Below are 16022 nucleotides of genomic sequence, written 5' to 3'. Positions count from 1 at the left end.
TCTTACAGAGTACGCGATAAAAAAATTACTGAGATTTTGCTATGAACTTCACTCGGGCCAAGCCGCGGGTAAAAGCTAGTAATACAATATAATTGTAGATCACCAGTTGAAATAAAACTCTAATTCGAAAATTAAGTAAATGAAAAGTCACAAAATATTATGTAATGGTAAAATGTTATTCCTACATTGACTGCTTTGTATATAATTCAGTGTTGAGGCAAGGCCTTGGACCGGAAAATGGTCACCGTTATTATAGTAATTTAACTTGGCCAACTTAATTCATTATGAATTCAAGGTAAACCAAGTTTATGGTAGTCAATCAGTCAAAGAAAGCCTGTCTTGTTGAAGCGAAAACTCCTTTATTTTATGAATATAGATTGAGTGGATTAAGGTTTCTTTCGTTCAGGTAATCTCACTTCACCTGAAGTTTTAAATTCTGTCTGATTTTCAGCACAATGTTACCTAAATCTCACAATCATTATGTGTCAAAATCGTAATACCTAATTATTATAATTGAAAATAATCATTTCATTCTACTTAATGATAAGATGATAACTGATCTTTATCTTTTGTTTCAGAAGCTATCAAAGCGAGCGGCGCCGAGCTGGCGCCCACCTCCGCCTGCCTGTTGATGACACAATAAATTGTGATGCTGACACGAACAAGACTCTACAGGAAACTGCGTCCTAGAGGACGGCGAAGGACGTTATAGTTAATTCTAGTTCTTTAACGTGCAAGTGCCTATATTTATAATGGTGGCTAATCGTAGAAACTTTATATTTCGAGTGAGCATTGTGATCAATGTCATTGTGTTATTTTATACAGCCTTACATCTTTCCGGGACCTATCCTTCTCCCCAAATAGAGTGGGTGCAGATAACATCGGATGGATCAGAAAAGAGCGCGGAGTTGAGGGACACAAGGGAGTACACAATCGTTCGAAATGATACCGAGAGTAGAACAGTGGATTCCGGCGTCAAGATCGTCGAAGAATTAACGTCTCAGATAACACCATCAACAATGCCTTCAACCAATAAGACTACATCAAGTACAGCGTCGATTGCAGATGTAGATTCGAAAGCATTAGAAGCACAATCAACTAATGAAAGCCTAGATGAAAACGCTTACACATTAGATGAGAACGTTATTTCAGAAACCACTTATTCTCGACTGCGATCATTGCTGGCCTGCAAAGATAGGTATTTCCTCCCTGAACAACTACAGAGAGGTGAATACTGGGTTCTGAAAAACTATATACGAGCCGAGCACGGAGAGCTGGAGTGCCACGAAACTATAACATACACAACACATGCCGGTTACGAGTTCCTTGATAACGTCCTGCCTTTAGTCGAACGGTAAGTTTTAAATACCACTAATTATCATGAGGGCAATGCACTCTACATTTCGCAACAGATCTTAATTTTGTTACGCACCGAAGCTTTAAAGTTTTGGTTAATTTACAGGAAGTTAGATTCTTTGTTACTTTTGAAGATGAAGAATAGTAACCAGATAAATGTACTAGTGATTTAAGTATATTTAATTAAAATAAAACTAAAGTGTATCACAAAAGTGCTTTATTAAGGTTGATAATATGCTTATTAAATAATAATAAAAAATAGACACATTATTTTTTGCAATTACCTAATTTAAAGAAACGCTTTCAGTTTCCCATGACTATTCTCACCCCATGTTATGGGCAGTACTCACATATGAATTCGTGTATTTATGCACCATTAAAATGTGCACCTAGTAGTTTATGGTTATTAAAAGTATGATTTAATGTGAGTACTTCTGATACTGCCAGTTTATGACACTCCAGAGCTCGTTAAGTTTTTATTTGCAAAACAAGTCGAGCTGCTTTGTTAAATGTATTTAATATATTATATCAGAGATATTGTGAATCAAATAAAATTAAATCAAGAGTACTAACACTAACGTGTGACCATAAATAGAAAAGTGAAAAATAACGATAAATAAATAGTACTAAATTCCTAATAGAAATTACTTCAAAAAATGTAGAAAATTAATTTATAAAGAATCTTCGGAATAAAAACAGTTTAAGCAAGTAAGATCAAATACAAAGCCATTCAAAATCAGCAAAATGGAATTACGGATAGATAAATTTTTAAATTTAGATTTTTAGATATAAATTGATGGTTTGACGAGAATTATGTACATTACATATCTACTGCAACACAAATGTAAGTATAAAAGACATTAGTAAAATTACACAATACTTTTTATTATATCTCGCGCAGATGGTAACCCTAACTAAATCAGATAGCGAATTTCATTGTTTCTGTTTCTACATATGAAACTGTTAATTAGTGAACTCTATTATGATTGAAAGATAACAGTTTATAAATTCACAATAAAATTTAAGGAAGTGTTCACATGTTTGATCTCTCAATCTCTGAGCGTCAGTTGGGGATGAATTTAGATTTAAATTGCATTCATTTCAATATACGTACGTTTCCCGCGTTCCTGCCAAAATGTTCTTAAAATATGGAGGCATATTTTTCTCAGCATTTTTGTAAATAATTAATTATTATAATTAATATTCTTACTCGAGACCCGCTGAAGTAAAAAAATAAAACAACCATGAGATAGATATGGTTTCTGTTATGTAATTCAAATTACAATGAAAATAAAATGACAATTTATCAACGTAGGGACCCACGCTTGTACAGTTTATTCTAATCTTCTGACATCTTAACAGCGATATTTGGAACCATGGGACGTGATAATGACACTGCATCCTTCACACATTCAATATTAATTGTGTTATACAAGGCTAGAGGACAACGTGTGTAATGTTTCAACAGTGACACTGGCAGTACAATCATGCCGTATCTGACCTCGTGACCTCTCTAATTACCTTCGAGTTTCTGGGATCATATACTGAACAATTTATTTACAGTTCAAACCAGTCTCTTCAATTAATTGGTCACTACGCTGTATTGTCAAGTCAGATCTAACAAATAATCAGCCTATATTTCTTGTATTTTACGTACGATAATAAATTCTATTGTCTACTTTTTTTTATAAAATCTTTTATGACATTACATATATTATTCATTACTTAAATGGATATTACTTACTACTCGTAATCTTTGATTTTCATGAAGTGCTTATTCTCAAAGATACTCACTAGTTTATAACAGCTGCGTTATGTTTATTATTTCAATAGTCATTGCCTCGGAGCCCGAGTCTTGTGGGAATTTCAGACTTAGAATAGACTATTATATTATTAATTTTAATTATCCAAGAACATAATAGAATATATGTATCGTCATGCGCCTAATAGAAGCATTGTGTAACGTGCCTCTTCCAAAATATAGAAAAGTAATAGCTATCGGCAATAATTATCTCCATCTGTTATTTTAATATAGCAGCTAGAGTGGCGGTTTCGTTTCACTTAACCCAGATTTCATTGTTTTGTTTACCAACAAAATCACCGACCTACATTGCATAGAAAGAAGTAATTACGCAAGTATACGAGACCCTAATTATTATGAAGAACCTGCAATTCTCCAACAACGGTACTTTGGATTTGAAAGTCAAGGTCGCAGCCCATCAATCATCGACTATGAAGCCCGCAGCATACTCTAGCTATACATACATATACCCGCTTGCGCAAGCCGGAGTATGAGTATAAAATTTCATATCGCCCGGATACGTCCCGCTTGTGATACCATTTGGTCATTTCCTAACGACCCATGTAGGGTTGCCGCACATTTGCCTTGGGATTTCCTCAATAGATACTTATTTTTTCTTTTAGTTACAGCGTTAATTATACAGATATTTACTAAACTAAAATATCTTTGTCTGTTGGAAGAATACACACTTCAGGCCTTAACTTTTATATTTGCTATGTTATGAGATCTTCGTTAGGGTTTCCTTTCCCGTCGATTGCGCAGAATTGAGACACAGTAGATAAACAATTGTTTAAACGGCACATATGCAGGGTATGGTTCAGAGGATAAAATACTAAAGCCCGTTCCTAAACTAAACGAATCCTAATTTTATTACAATAATATTCATATAATAAGGCTTGATTTTATATTACATATACTTAATTGATAATGTATTGCATGTGCCAGCACTGAACAATGCACATGTATTCTGACCTCGTTTAGCACTAAATGCATGAATGTCAGGAATCACGCATGAATACACAGAAATATGAAGCATATTCACTGTTTTTTATTAGAATCGATACAACAACAATTGTACAGGGCAGGTCAAATGTAGCTACAGACGGATATTGTGATTTAATTGAGTTCTTGTAGTTATAATTTCAACAATATCGTCACCAGTTTAAAGAAACCACGAATTCTCACACAAAAAATTCAAACACAAATAATTTATTCAGAAATTAGAGCTTCATAGGATCTTTTTCACGACAAATTTTATCTTATACAGTAGGTAATATCTCAAAGAGCTACAAACTACTGATAGTTTGAAACGACCACTGCCAAAGAAATGCCGAAAAAAAGTCATTTAAACGTACTTTTTCCCTATGACATTAATGTTTTTTCATCTAACTTACACCTGTAAATATAACATAGATATTAATTAAAATAATTGTATCGTCCTACTGGCCTAGTAGAAAATAATTCATGAACGCTTTAGGTCTAGTGGTCTTAATTAAATTATCGTTTTCATTGCCAATAGAATGTAGTGTACGCACGCGACCGAATATTTGTGTGATTGTGAAATAACTATGTGAATAGTCAATCGAACCGGTCTGCGATCATCTACCTCGATTTCCACGGCGAAGGCGAAAAGTGAAAATGTGTGCACCGAGGTGTGGCCCATTGATATTTATAAAACTGAGTGAGCATATAATTATATTATCAAATCAAACGAACGACGAATTCTCTTCTATGAAAATACACATTCTCCGTGATTTTCTGTTGCTAAATGTTAGTATTTACCAACAGTATTTATTAACATTTGATTTCGTTAATTTGCGTTAAATTAAAATTTATTCTAAACCATTTAAATGGAAATCATCATCAGCATGATACAACACAAGCGAAGGTGAAAGTTTTAGCATAAAACGATTAAGAATTAAGATGATCATAAATTGGCTTATTTTACATACTTAGGTTTTCAAGAAAACTTATTTCGATAATTTCCATCAAATGGCCAACTAACAATATATTACTATCTCGATGACAACCAACAATATTTCCTTTATATTCCTTAAATGAATGTTACCGATATTTACGTAATACTGTTCGTTCTCACTTTCCCTTCGCAAAAGATAAACATACACAGATAGATACTTAAGTAAAGGACTTTATAGTTTAAAAAATGCTTAAAAAGCAATATAGGTATTAACATAAAAACGTGAGTATTATTAGGTACTCAGTCGCATCATGCTAAGAGATTATTGACTTTTTCCAAAAACAGTTTACGTATATGCAAGAAATAAGAATTTCCGCAAAAAACATGTAATTTTGTTATTTCATATTCAAATGAATTCATTATGTTGTCAATAACATTGTATGTAGCTACGAGACAGCCCGCTTACAGCAATTTTATTACGAAAATAGCATAAAGTGCGTTATGTAAACAGGTGAACCAGACGTATTAAATTAGTACACATTTCAGAAATTATGTTGATTTAATATCGTAAAAGATGATCTTGCAGATATTGACGTTTTTTAACGTTATGACATTAGACGACAGAGCCAAGAGTTACGAAACTCGAAGGCCACATTTAGCTGTATGGTGACACGTTGTTATACTAAGCCTTATCCTCCATTGGCTATTACAATATGCCCGGAAGGAGACGCACCAGATCAGCATGGAAACATTTATCAGCAAGTCTGTAATTTTCACCAAGAGTTTAAGAGCCTTGAGGTGTTGTTATATCTTACCTTCCGCCTGACGTGACAATAACGCACACAATGACACAATCTAGATCATAATCACATGCAATAAAGTCCTAATCCCATTGACGCAAGATGATAGGTGCTCTACGTGGGGTACCTGGGGGTATAGGGTTGCCAGGCGTCCGGATAAAGCCGGACATAATTAAGCTTTTAGATTGCGTTTCAGACCAAGTGCCCGGCTGGTCCTGCTTTTGTTAGGCTTTTTCACTTGAATCATAGTCACTTCACAAGTCGAGTCTTCCTATCGAACGAAAGCTGAGTTGGTATTTAATTTTGACTAATGATTTAATTTGACTTATTATTTATTAATAACGTACATTTGGCCTGCGATTTTAGGTTCTTATACAATTGTTTTTTCGTATTAATACTAAAAAAGTTCGGCCGAGCTGGCTGATCTGTCCGGTTTGGCGACTTGGCAACCCTATGTTACCTATTAGATCTGAGTGAAGAAACCTGTTTAGTTCACTACTCACGACGTAGCCACGTGCACGACGTCATTTGATTCAATTGATCTTTGTTATCATTTAATCCAGCACTTGCCTGTTGTTTGCACCTATAGCGAAGAGTATTATGTATCAAGGCAGGGTAATAATGTACGTAATATTTAAGGTAGTGGTTATAATAAACTTAGCTTCAAGCATTTTTAATAGTTCCTTTATGACCAAACGAGGCACGTCGTCAGAGTGATGAAAAGATGTATAAAATAAATAAATAAATAATAAATAAATAAATATATTAGGACAAATCACACAGATTGAGCTAGCCCCAAAGTAAGTTCGAGACTTGTGTTATGGGATACTAACTCAACGATACTATATTTTATAACAAATACATATAGAATAAATAGATAAACATCCAAGACCCGGGCCAATCAGAAAAAGATCATTTTCCATCATGACCCGACCGAGGATCGAACCCGGGACCTCTCGGTTCAGTGGCTAGAACCTTACCACTGCGCCACCGAGGTCGTCAAAACTAAAACTAGGCCAAGAAAGATCGGCAGATAGTAGACCTAATGATAAATGACATTAGACAGAAAAATGCTGCAATGATGATAATTACAATTTAAAAAAGGTGATTTTATAAAAGATAGCGATAAGAATACTTTAAGAACGAAGACTGAGAATACATTCATTGCATCTTCCTCCACAGTTCTAAGAACAAATAATCAAAATCCCCAAAATATTTCATGAATAAATTATTGAAGTTTAAAAACCAAAATAATTTACATAAAATAATTAAACGGGTGTTGGTAACCCCACAAACAACAGTGACGAACCTATACAGAATAATACGTGCCTGGCACCAAATTTGATATGAACTACACAAATGATGTGATATTCTATAACCTGACGTGACGAGTCTCACTATAAAATAAATTAAATATATATTTTGAAATACACCACAAATCCCAAATGTGTGTTTTAAAAACATAGCTTCATATTTCTTTCCATTTTATTTGAGTGACTTTTTAAACGTCAGCAAAATTTTCAACTTACAAAATATTATGAAAGTTATTTATGAACTTAAAATATTTGACTTTTTAGTTTCTAAGTTCGGTCAGCTGATCGGTCAATTTGTATTGTTTGTATGCTTAAATTTTTTTTTTGCTGTAGACATTGTTATATTTTTAAAACCTCTTTTCATTTCTTTAAAAATTCTTAATTCTTTAAAGATAATACAATTTCCATTACTAAATTATATCACACACCGCTAGACGAAAACTAAGGAGTGGTTCGCGTGAGCTTTGACATTGAATAATGAGAGCCAAGATGGCTCGAAATTGAACTGTATTTTATTTTAATGAACGCAATTGTAGGTCGACCGTTGTACGTGCCATTACGATTGCTAATGATGAAACGTTACCTGAAAATATACATGATTGATTTTAGAATGCAGGAAGCCATTACTTTCGAAGTTTATTGCAATCGCCTCAAATCAGATAATTGCACAGACACAACTTGCCTATTGGATCTTCATGATTCGACCCGAAAGCAAAAAGTGTCGATTGGGCAAATTACCAGAGCACATTCGACCTTCTTAAAGAAAATTATACCAAATGCATGCCAATAATAAGAATTTTATTGGAATTAGCTTGTCATCTTAGTTTAATCCTTATCAACATAAGATTAAGATAAACATTTTCTAGGTTCATTGGGTATCGAGTACCTACCCTAATTATGTTGGGAGGTTGAACATAGGGTTGAATTATCGAGGTCCAGTGGGCTCTAGACCGATACAACGTTACTTGTTACTTGCACGTTAAACGATGCTAACTGTAATTTTGATTACCATGGAACATATGCATCGTAAAGCTAATTATATGCGCAATCCAATAATAAACATAAAACTTTACTTATATGGCTTAACAGACACTTCAAAATTGCAATGTTTGTTTTTATGTGGTCCCCGGGTTTCGGGGATCACAGCGGGTGCAACCGCGAACACGTGAAGATGAGACAGTTAACAACAGTAGCAACAACAGGCAAAGAGGGTTGACGTCAGACAGAATTTTGGAAATTTGGACATACCAACCATATCAAATTAAAACATAAAAAAATTAGGTTTAAGTATTTTAGAAACGAACGTTGTATTAACGTGCACAGCCGAGAATGCAGCCAGGAATATTACGGACAGATAATGTTGTCTTTCTCAATCTAAACAGGTGTTAAAGTCACGATGCGCTCTCACTTGCGGTAAACCCAGATGTACGGCATGCAAGTGCACCTCACTAGACTTCACTGCATCTATACTGTTATCCACATTGCGACTGCGGTCATATGTAGGTCGAAATTAAGTTTATGGCTCAAGAATTCCATTACTAATAATTGCGACGCCATGCCCAACATCTGGTTACAGATGCGGATTTAAATCGCTGGAATGCCGTATGATAATAAGGATTCTTTCAACAAAAACATTTTATAGCAAAATAAACAAACCGATATGCCTAACAAACATCATCCACGAACCAGCACTTATAAACCGAGAGTCAACTAATGTATTTTGTACTTACCAAAGTTATTATGCGGCTTACAAATCTAATAGAAGTCGAATGTTGCTCAAAGTACGTTTCGTTATTCGATACATCGAGTATTATCTTATGTATAAAGATAAAGAATAACTAAGATTCACAGCATGACCTAAAAGGAATTATATGTCTGTCTAGTTAATTGGCATTCACGCATTTAGCTACCGTACAATTTATTTGTGAGGCAATTGACTTCTGTATGCCAATAAGCCAAAAAGCTTAAACATACCTACCTCACTGACCTTTGTACGAGTAGATTCATTACATGACTATAATATATTACCTCTCATAATTCTTTTGATCGTTGTGACCCAATTATATTTCAAAAGTTTTAAATACATTCACCTGTGCATATATTTTAGTTACTGTTATATTTAGATAAGCTTTATATATTATATATTTTATAAATTTTTATTTCGGATGGTTGATTTACTGTTGGATTGTATATAGTGCACATTGACCAATAAAAACTAAGCTGCTATGCAAAAAGCGGAATACTTTTTTTTGGAGCTAACCTCCACAGCCGAAACACAAAAAATATTAGAAAAACTTGATCAAGGTAAATAAATTCATACTTAATACATATTTTTTTTACATATAAGTCATCCAAGAGCAGAATTTTATTAATTCTCTATGTACCTATAGCACTATAGTTACAATTATTGATCTAACAGAACCCCAGACACCCAAATGAATTTGATTGTTGCTCCTATGCTATAGGTATACTTACAAGGGTGCCCGTTGACACCGATCAAAATACTTGCACTGAATTGTACTGCAGTACCACGGCGCGTTAGTATTTAGTAACAAATTGATTTATTTAACTCATACGTTCAGAGGTTTACGCGTATAAATTATTACACGAGTTAATTATTTTTTGTATGTTTCTAGTTTTTTGTTAATCTTTGGTTCGTAGTCACTATCCCGGGGCAAAGAGTAGTTATTTAGTATGCCACGATTCATTAAAACATATTTTTTATTTTCGAACATTCAAATCTTGCCCTAAAGCCATACGGATGTATGGGTTATTTGCATCAAGCCTTAAAAAAATTACAAGTTTAAGTACGCTTATCTACAAAATGTTGTTCTCATATTTATAAAAATTCAATCAAAAACTATATTACCCAGTTACTTGTATTAATAAACTTTATTAACTACTACAGTGACGTAAACAAAGCATAGACATAACACCAGACCGCACCAGACTGTCGCGCTCGCACCCTCTCGAATTAACTCCCCTTTCGATCGCCGAATGTTCTACGAAACTGTACTAGAAAGTTTAATAAAACTCTAGATAAATCTTTGCATAATTTTTAAATAGGTTATAAAAATATCACTGTTTTTGATTTCATTGTCATTTCAAGTTTTCTTAAATATGGTACATTTTGATTATGAAATACATAGTTTTCTAACATTTTTGTTAAAGCCTTTATCCACCTTCATTACGTTAGTGGTATAACAATGTAATGAGGTACACTTCTCGATTCAAGGTTAGCAGGTGAGTGCTATGGTTATGAGACTTAAATCGTTTTCTTTATAATATTATAACGAAGACATTCTGAGAAGCTGGCATTTAATATAATAAGTATAAAGAGTACTTACTACAAAACACAACTCTCATATAAATCTTATAAATAGCTTACCTAGACAAACAATCAAAATGTCATTGTAAACAACAATTTTCTCATGATTGCAGTGCATACTTACAATCTAATGCCTACTCTATGCGGGTAATATTTATCCAGGTCATCGCCAAGGAATTCTTTTTTATCGTATCATCGTTCTCGATATAAACCCACTGACATTTGAACAATTTTATTGTGTAATTATAGTGCAATGTCTACGTCTCAAGTTATGTCACAACTATGATGAGATATTCATAGAGCGGAATAGATGAATCTTTGTTCTTTTTCCCTTTTCAATCAATGCACCTTTCATCATGAAATTATTAGACATTTATTTTGTAATGATGCAAAATAACCCAAACATACCTACTAGGAAAGCAGTGAAGGTGGAAGATGCGAATTCCGACTCTAGGTCGGAAAATTGCATAGATATTTCTGGCGTGGAGAGAGCAAAAGTAAATTTTAAAAATAGAACATGTTAGGATAATTTTCTGATCTCGAACAATTTCACATTATTGAGAATACAAATACACGAATAAAAAAAGAAAATGTTACGGTATTGTGAGTTTTTGAACAGCCAGTATCAATTACATTTGTAATTGATACTGGCTGTTCAGAAACTCGTTCGGTTCGTCTTGCTAAGATTTCTTAGCAAGACGAACCGAACTGATAACTCGTGCGTTCCATTATTAAACATAATAAGATAGGTTTATGTCCTAGGACTGGCTGCAGGTATACTATGGCAACATCAAAGTGAAACTTTCCCAATGCCAATTACCAACCCTCCGTGGTAAATACGAAATGTCACGTGATACCGCCACCGTGGGTTTCGTGACCTAAAAACGCCATAGTTGGTATACACCACGCCTAGCCTGCCTTTTGTGACGCCCCGCACCGCCCCGCATTTGCGCACTCTATAGCACTTTGAAAGAACCCATGATTGATTGATCAATTATAATTAACCAATTTTATAAGGTCATTATTTTCTTTTTAATCATGTACCATACACACCTCTTTATAAAAAACATGGTCAATAAAAAAAGAAGAGAATATTTAAGTATTATGAGTAAGAACAAGAACATATTCTTGGCCAACCAAACTAAAGTCTACTCACAAAAAAAAAAATTTAAAGTATAAGCATTTATGTACATAAAAAAAGAGAAAACAAAGCATTCTCTATATCATCTTCGCGTGCTGTTTGTTCATTCCAAGAAGCCCGGATTCAGCCTACAAAAGATTCGGATGTGATTTTACATGATATCTATTCTCCTTGGGAATGCTACTTGGGAAGAGACTCTTATTCGCCTCAAACGAAATCCACGGGAGGATATGGAGTGGTCCTTTTTAGGAGATTTTAGGGCGGAATCACACGCCACAATAACAAGCTCTATCCAAATCTCTATCATTTTATTTTCATATGTAGATATTCTCTATATTTTTTATATGTAGCTAAAATATATAAAAAGCAATAGTACTACTACTTTTTTATATAAAAACCTTATTTTTTAATAACAAAAACAGTTTTCTAGTTATTGGTGCTAAACGGTTAGCTTATGGGGAGACCATGAATGTCTCTAGTCACGCAAAAAGGCATCCCCTTGTGCAAAGGCCATTTTATTGATCGAATTTAATTACCAAATTATTCCAGTAGAACCAATGTGGACTCCATAAATGAATAAAACATCTAAAATTTTATAGAAAAATTAGAAGACACAAGCTTTTATTGTCGTGACATAATAAAAATCATGTCCGTCCGTACAATAAGCCTTTGAGGATTTCCCGCGTTGGGAGCCGATTCTTTGTCCGAGCATCGAGAAATGAAATGACGTGGAAGTTTTCAAGATTTGATTTCTTTACTTTTTGTCATATCTGTAGATAGAAAAGAAAAAAGTCTGTATAGAAAAGTAAGAAAAAATCTTACAGAAAGCTTGTAAAAAGAATTTCACTACTAAAATGCAAATATTCATTTCAATTTTTTTGGAATAGAATCTCTTTCTAAATTAGACTTCGAGAAATAATAAGGTTATCCAGGATACCTACTGATTCCATGGGTTTATGTTATTTATGAATTATCTTTTATTCAGATTGTCTAACCTAATATAACGTATTGGTACTTACATATTGTTTAGTTTGCATTTTCCTTTTGTTTCAGATGGCTGGCACCGGTGAGTTTAGCTATCCACGCCCCCGGCACAGACTTGGCCCCCACCGTGGATAGCATCAGGTACCTCCGAGACTGTCTCAGCACAGACGTCATCAAGCAGTACGTCACCTTCCACATCTTCATCCCAAATAAGCACATTCCTGAAAATGTGAGTATTATACTTTCTTTGTTAATTATATAAAATTGTGAACCATAAGGTCCTATCTTCAAACAGGTACTATACCTGCCACACAAGTTTGTATAAGAATCTGACTAATATATGGGAGTTTTCATAGACCTTCCATTACTCCCAGTGAATGGAAACATCCTCACAAAACCTAGATTAGTTGATGATTTATCCACTAGCATGTGAAATGGAGAAGGCAATGGCTAAATGAAAGAAAGAAAGAGAAAGAAAAGATGTTTATTAGATTTAACCATTTTACATAGAACTCATTTTTTGGCTGAAAAGTGCCGTTTATTTTTGAAAGCTATATCGTGGTGAAAGGTTCATCTAATCTGCGTTACCTACTAGACCATCCACGCAGATTGTTGCCCAGGGTACGCCCTATGTACATCATATGGGGAAGCTTTTTTCGTGTACATATCCCAAAGCTACAATTCATTCATCAGTGCAAGCCATCAAAGCTAAAATTAAGAAACTTAAGGAGCATTGTATGAACTCTAACAAAACACAAGCTCAAGCTCTTTCACCATGTAAGTAAAATGAATGAAATGGGTTTTGCCAAATAGGCTATTCAGAATGCCTTCTTGGTAGCCTTTGTTCATTTACATTTGTTTTATTATGGTAACTTTTACGTTTCAGATTCCGGACCCAAGTAAATTTCTGGCGACATCCTACAACTGCACCCTTTCGCCTCCGTACATGAATGTAAACGTGAGCGACACTTACATGAAGCAGAAGAAAATATTGTACCCGGTGAATGTGGCTCGAAACATTGCCAGAGACGCGGCCTTGACACACTTTATCTTGCCGTCTGACATAGAGCTTTATCCGAGCCCCAATCTGGTTCCAAAATTTCTTAACATGATTGCGAGAAACGCTAGCCCATTGAATAAGTCCACGAACCCTAGAGTATTTCCTATAAGCCTCTTCGAAGTCGCAGCCAATGTCCAAGTGAGTATTTTTTTCATTTCGGGAAGTAATAGTCAGAAATGGTCCAGTATTTCCCAATTTCTTCCCTAAAACTGATCTACTAACTATATTAAACCTTAAAAGACCATGCAGTGCAGCTTTTAATATTAATTTCGCTAATGTAATTTCTATAATATTTGTATGTATTTAGACAATTTGGATATAAATCACCACTCACTTCACACTCATGATCAATTCTATATTTTCAGGTGCCATCAACCAAAACGGAGCTCCAGGCAATGTTAGAGAAGAAAATCGCCATACCTTTCCACAAGTTCGTCTGTCAGACTTGTCACAACCTACCTCAGGGACAACAATGGATGAAGGCACCGGAAACATCGCGTAAGTCTCGTTGTTTAGTCTTTATTGATCGCAACCCATTTGTTAAGGTTTTGTGAGAAAAAAACCGCCAATTGAATTTACCTACCTACAGAGAGTTCAACAAAAAAAAGGAAACATTATATAAAATCTCTAGTAAAGTAATATACATGCAATATAGTTCTTATATCAATTACAGTCTCAACGATAAGCAGCCATAAGATTCTCTTTTGAAATAGTTTTTGCGAAAATATATGCAATAGGTAAATACCTACTGCACTTAAGAATGCCTATGTTCTTCTAGCTTTTGATTGAATAAACTTACAATTATTTTCATAGATTATAGAGAAACAAAGCCCAAGTATATGATATCAAATTCCACTTTATAGGTCACGTTACTTTATAGGAAATTAAGCGATATTCAGTATAGTACCCGAGTACCGTTCTTAATGATGTTCATTTGAAGACTATTCCTAATAATTTATGAGGAAGTGAAGCAGTTAGATCATGTACAATATAAATTCAATCATAAGTTGTTTCGATTTTATTTACATTACACATCACTTTACTACTTTGACTTTATAAATTTGAGATTATAATCTAAATAAATTGGAAAGTTCCCGATTCGATTTGTACTTTGTTAGTTCACTTTTGCAGCCATCGCGTCGTCGTCTTGCTGCATCGGCAATTAATCTCCTTGCTTTTAGTATCGTGAGCTATTTATGCCGTGTGTAGTGCCGTGGCCGTCGTATGGGGCATTCTAATTGCGTATTATGGTTCAATGACCGCGCCTTGCCCACCCATTCCCAGACTACCGGATACCGGCTCCGACTTCTACGCCAATTTGCAGAATCATAAACTTTCTGCTCCAGCATAACAGGGATTGCCACTAACGATGTTCTTGCGTAATTTCCGTAATGTCGAAGGCGAAATTATACAAGAGTAGTATTGGATCTGTGATTGTTAGGTATAACCTACTTTTTTCGAAATTAGATTATTTGCATTTTGTTTTTGTCTAGTACCAAACTGCAGTGGTCTGATTGTGGGATTCCAACAATAATTTAGAAGTTTATAATTTGATGATTAATTATTATTATTTTGCGTCAATTTCCCGCGGGGACATTAGGCCATATCCTTCTCCATAGTTTACTTCCTCATTCGGTACTCCTTGTCTGTACTCCTAGTTAGGTATAAAGCTGAATTTCAAGAACATTGGTTGACTACATAAAGCGTTAAGAGCTAACAAACTTTTATATTTTATTTTAAATATTGATAGAATAGGATTAGAATGTGTATAATGCAAAATCGCATAATGAATAGCAAACTCGTGTTTGCTCGGTCCACGCTATATTTTTGATAGTTATTTCTGGGAAAATTTGAATTTGTAGTTATAAAAAAGAAATGATAACTATAAAGTCAATATCGATCTAAAAACCTAATAATTTTGCAATTTTATTTTGCAGAAATGGATGTTTTTCATATTGGGAAACGAGAAGGCAAATACGTTCATTGGGAACCTATATTTATCGGAACTCATCAGGATCCCCACTACGACGACCGGCTGAGTTGGGAGGGCAAGAAGGATAAAATGACGCAGGTATTGCCTGGACTCATATTTTTTCTAGTATAAATTAATTATATTTTAATGATTCTGAATGAACCTGCGAGAGATAGTGCCATTACTTCATATAACTAAATTATATACAAAGAACCTGACTACAATAAATACATTCCATTTGTTTTATTAAACGAAATAAAAGGCCATTGAAAGAGAAGAGTCTCACAAAATCACCTTCAGTTGCAATAAAAATATTTTTTCGTAGCCGACTATTATTACTAATCAACAT

General features: G+C 34.3%; 1 protein-coding gene across 2 annotated transcripts in view; it reads left to right on the top strand.

Annotated features, from left to right (window-relative positions):
- LOC128669847 (beta-1,4-glucuronyltransferase 1-like) overlaps positions 1-16022 on the top strand; it is a 34875-nt gene that overhangs the window by 17751 nt on the left and 1102 nt on the right. The window contains exons 2-6 of one of the 2 annotated variants that reach the window (XM_053745014.1): positions 579-1354; positions 12711-12870; positions 13528-13839; positions 14067-14199; positions 15639-15772. In XM_053745014.1, the coding sequence (XP_053600989.1) occupies positions 753-1354; positions 12711-12870; positions 13528-13839; positions 14067-14199; positions 15639-15772 (1341 nt within the window). In that variant the 5' untranslated portion in view covers positions 579-752. The remainder of the gene's footprint in view (positions 1-578; positions 1355-12710; positions 12871-13527; positions 13840-14066; positions 14200-15638; positions 15773-16022) is intronic. The other variant, XM_053745015.2, reaches the window with a different exon arrangement.

This window comes from Plodia interpunctella, chromosome 5, assembly GCF_027563975.2.
Source record: "Plodia interpunctella isolate USDA-ARS_2022_Savannah chromosome 5, ilPloInte3.2, whole genome shotgun sequence".
Taxonomy (NCBI): domain Eukaryota; kingdom Metazoa; phylum Arthropoda; class Insecta; order Lepidoptera; family Pyralidae; genus Plodia; species Plodia interpunctella.
The sequence above is the reverse complement of the archived record's forward strand: the minus strand, read 5'-3'. Positions and strand labels throughout refer to the sequence as shown.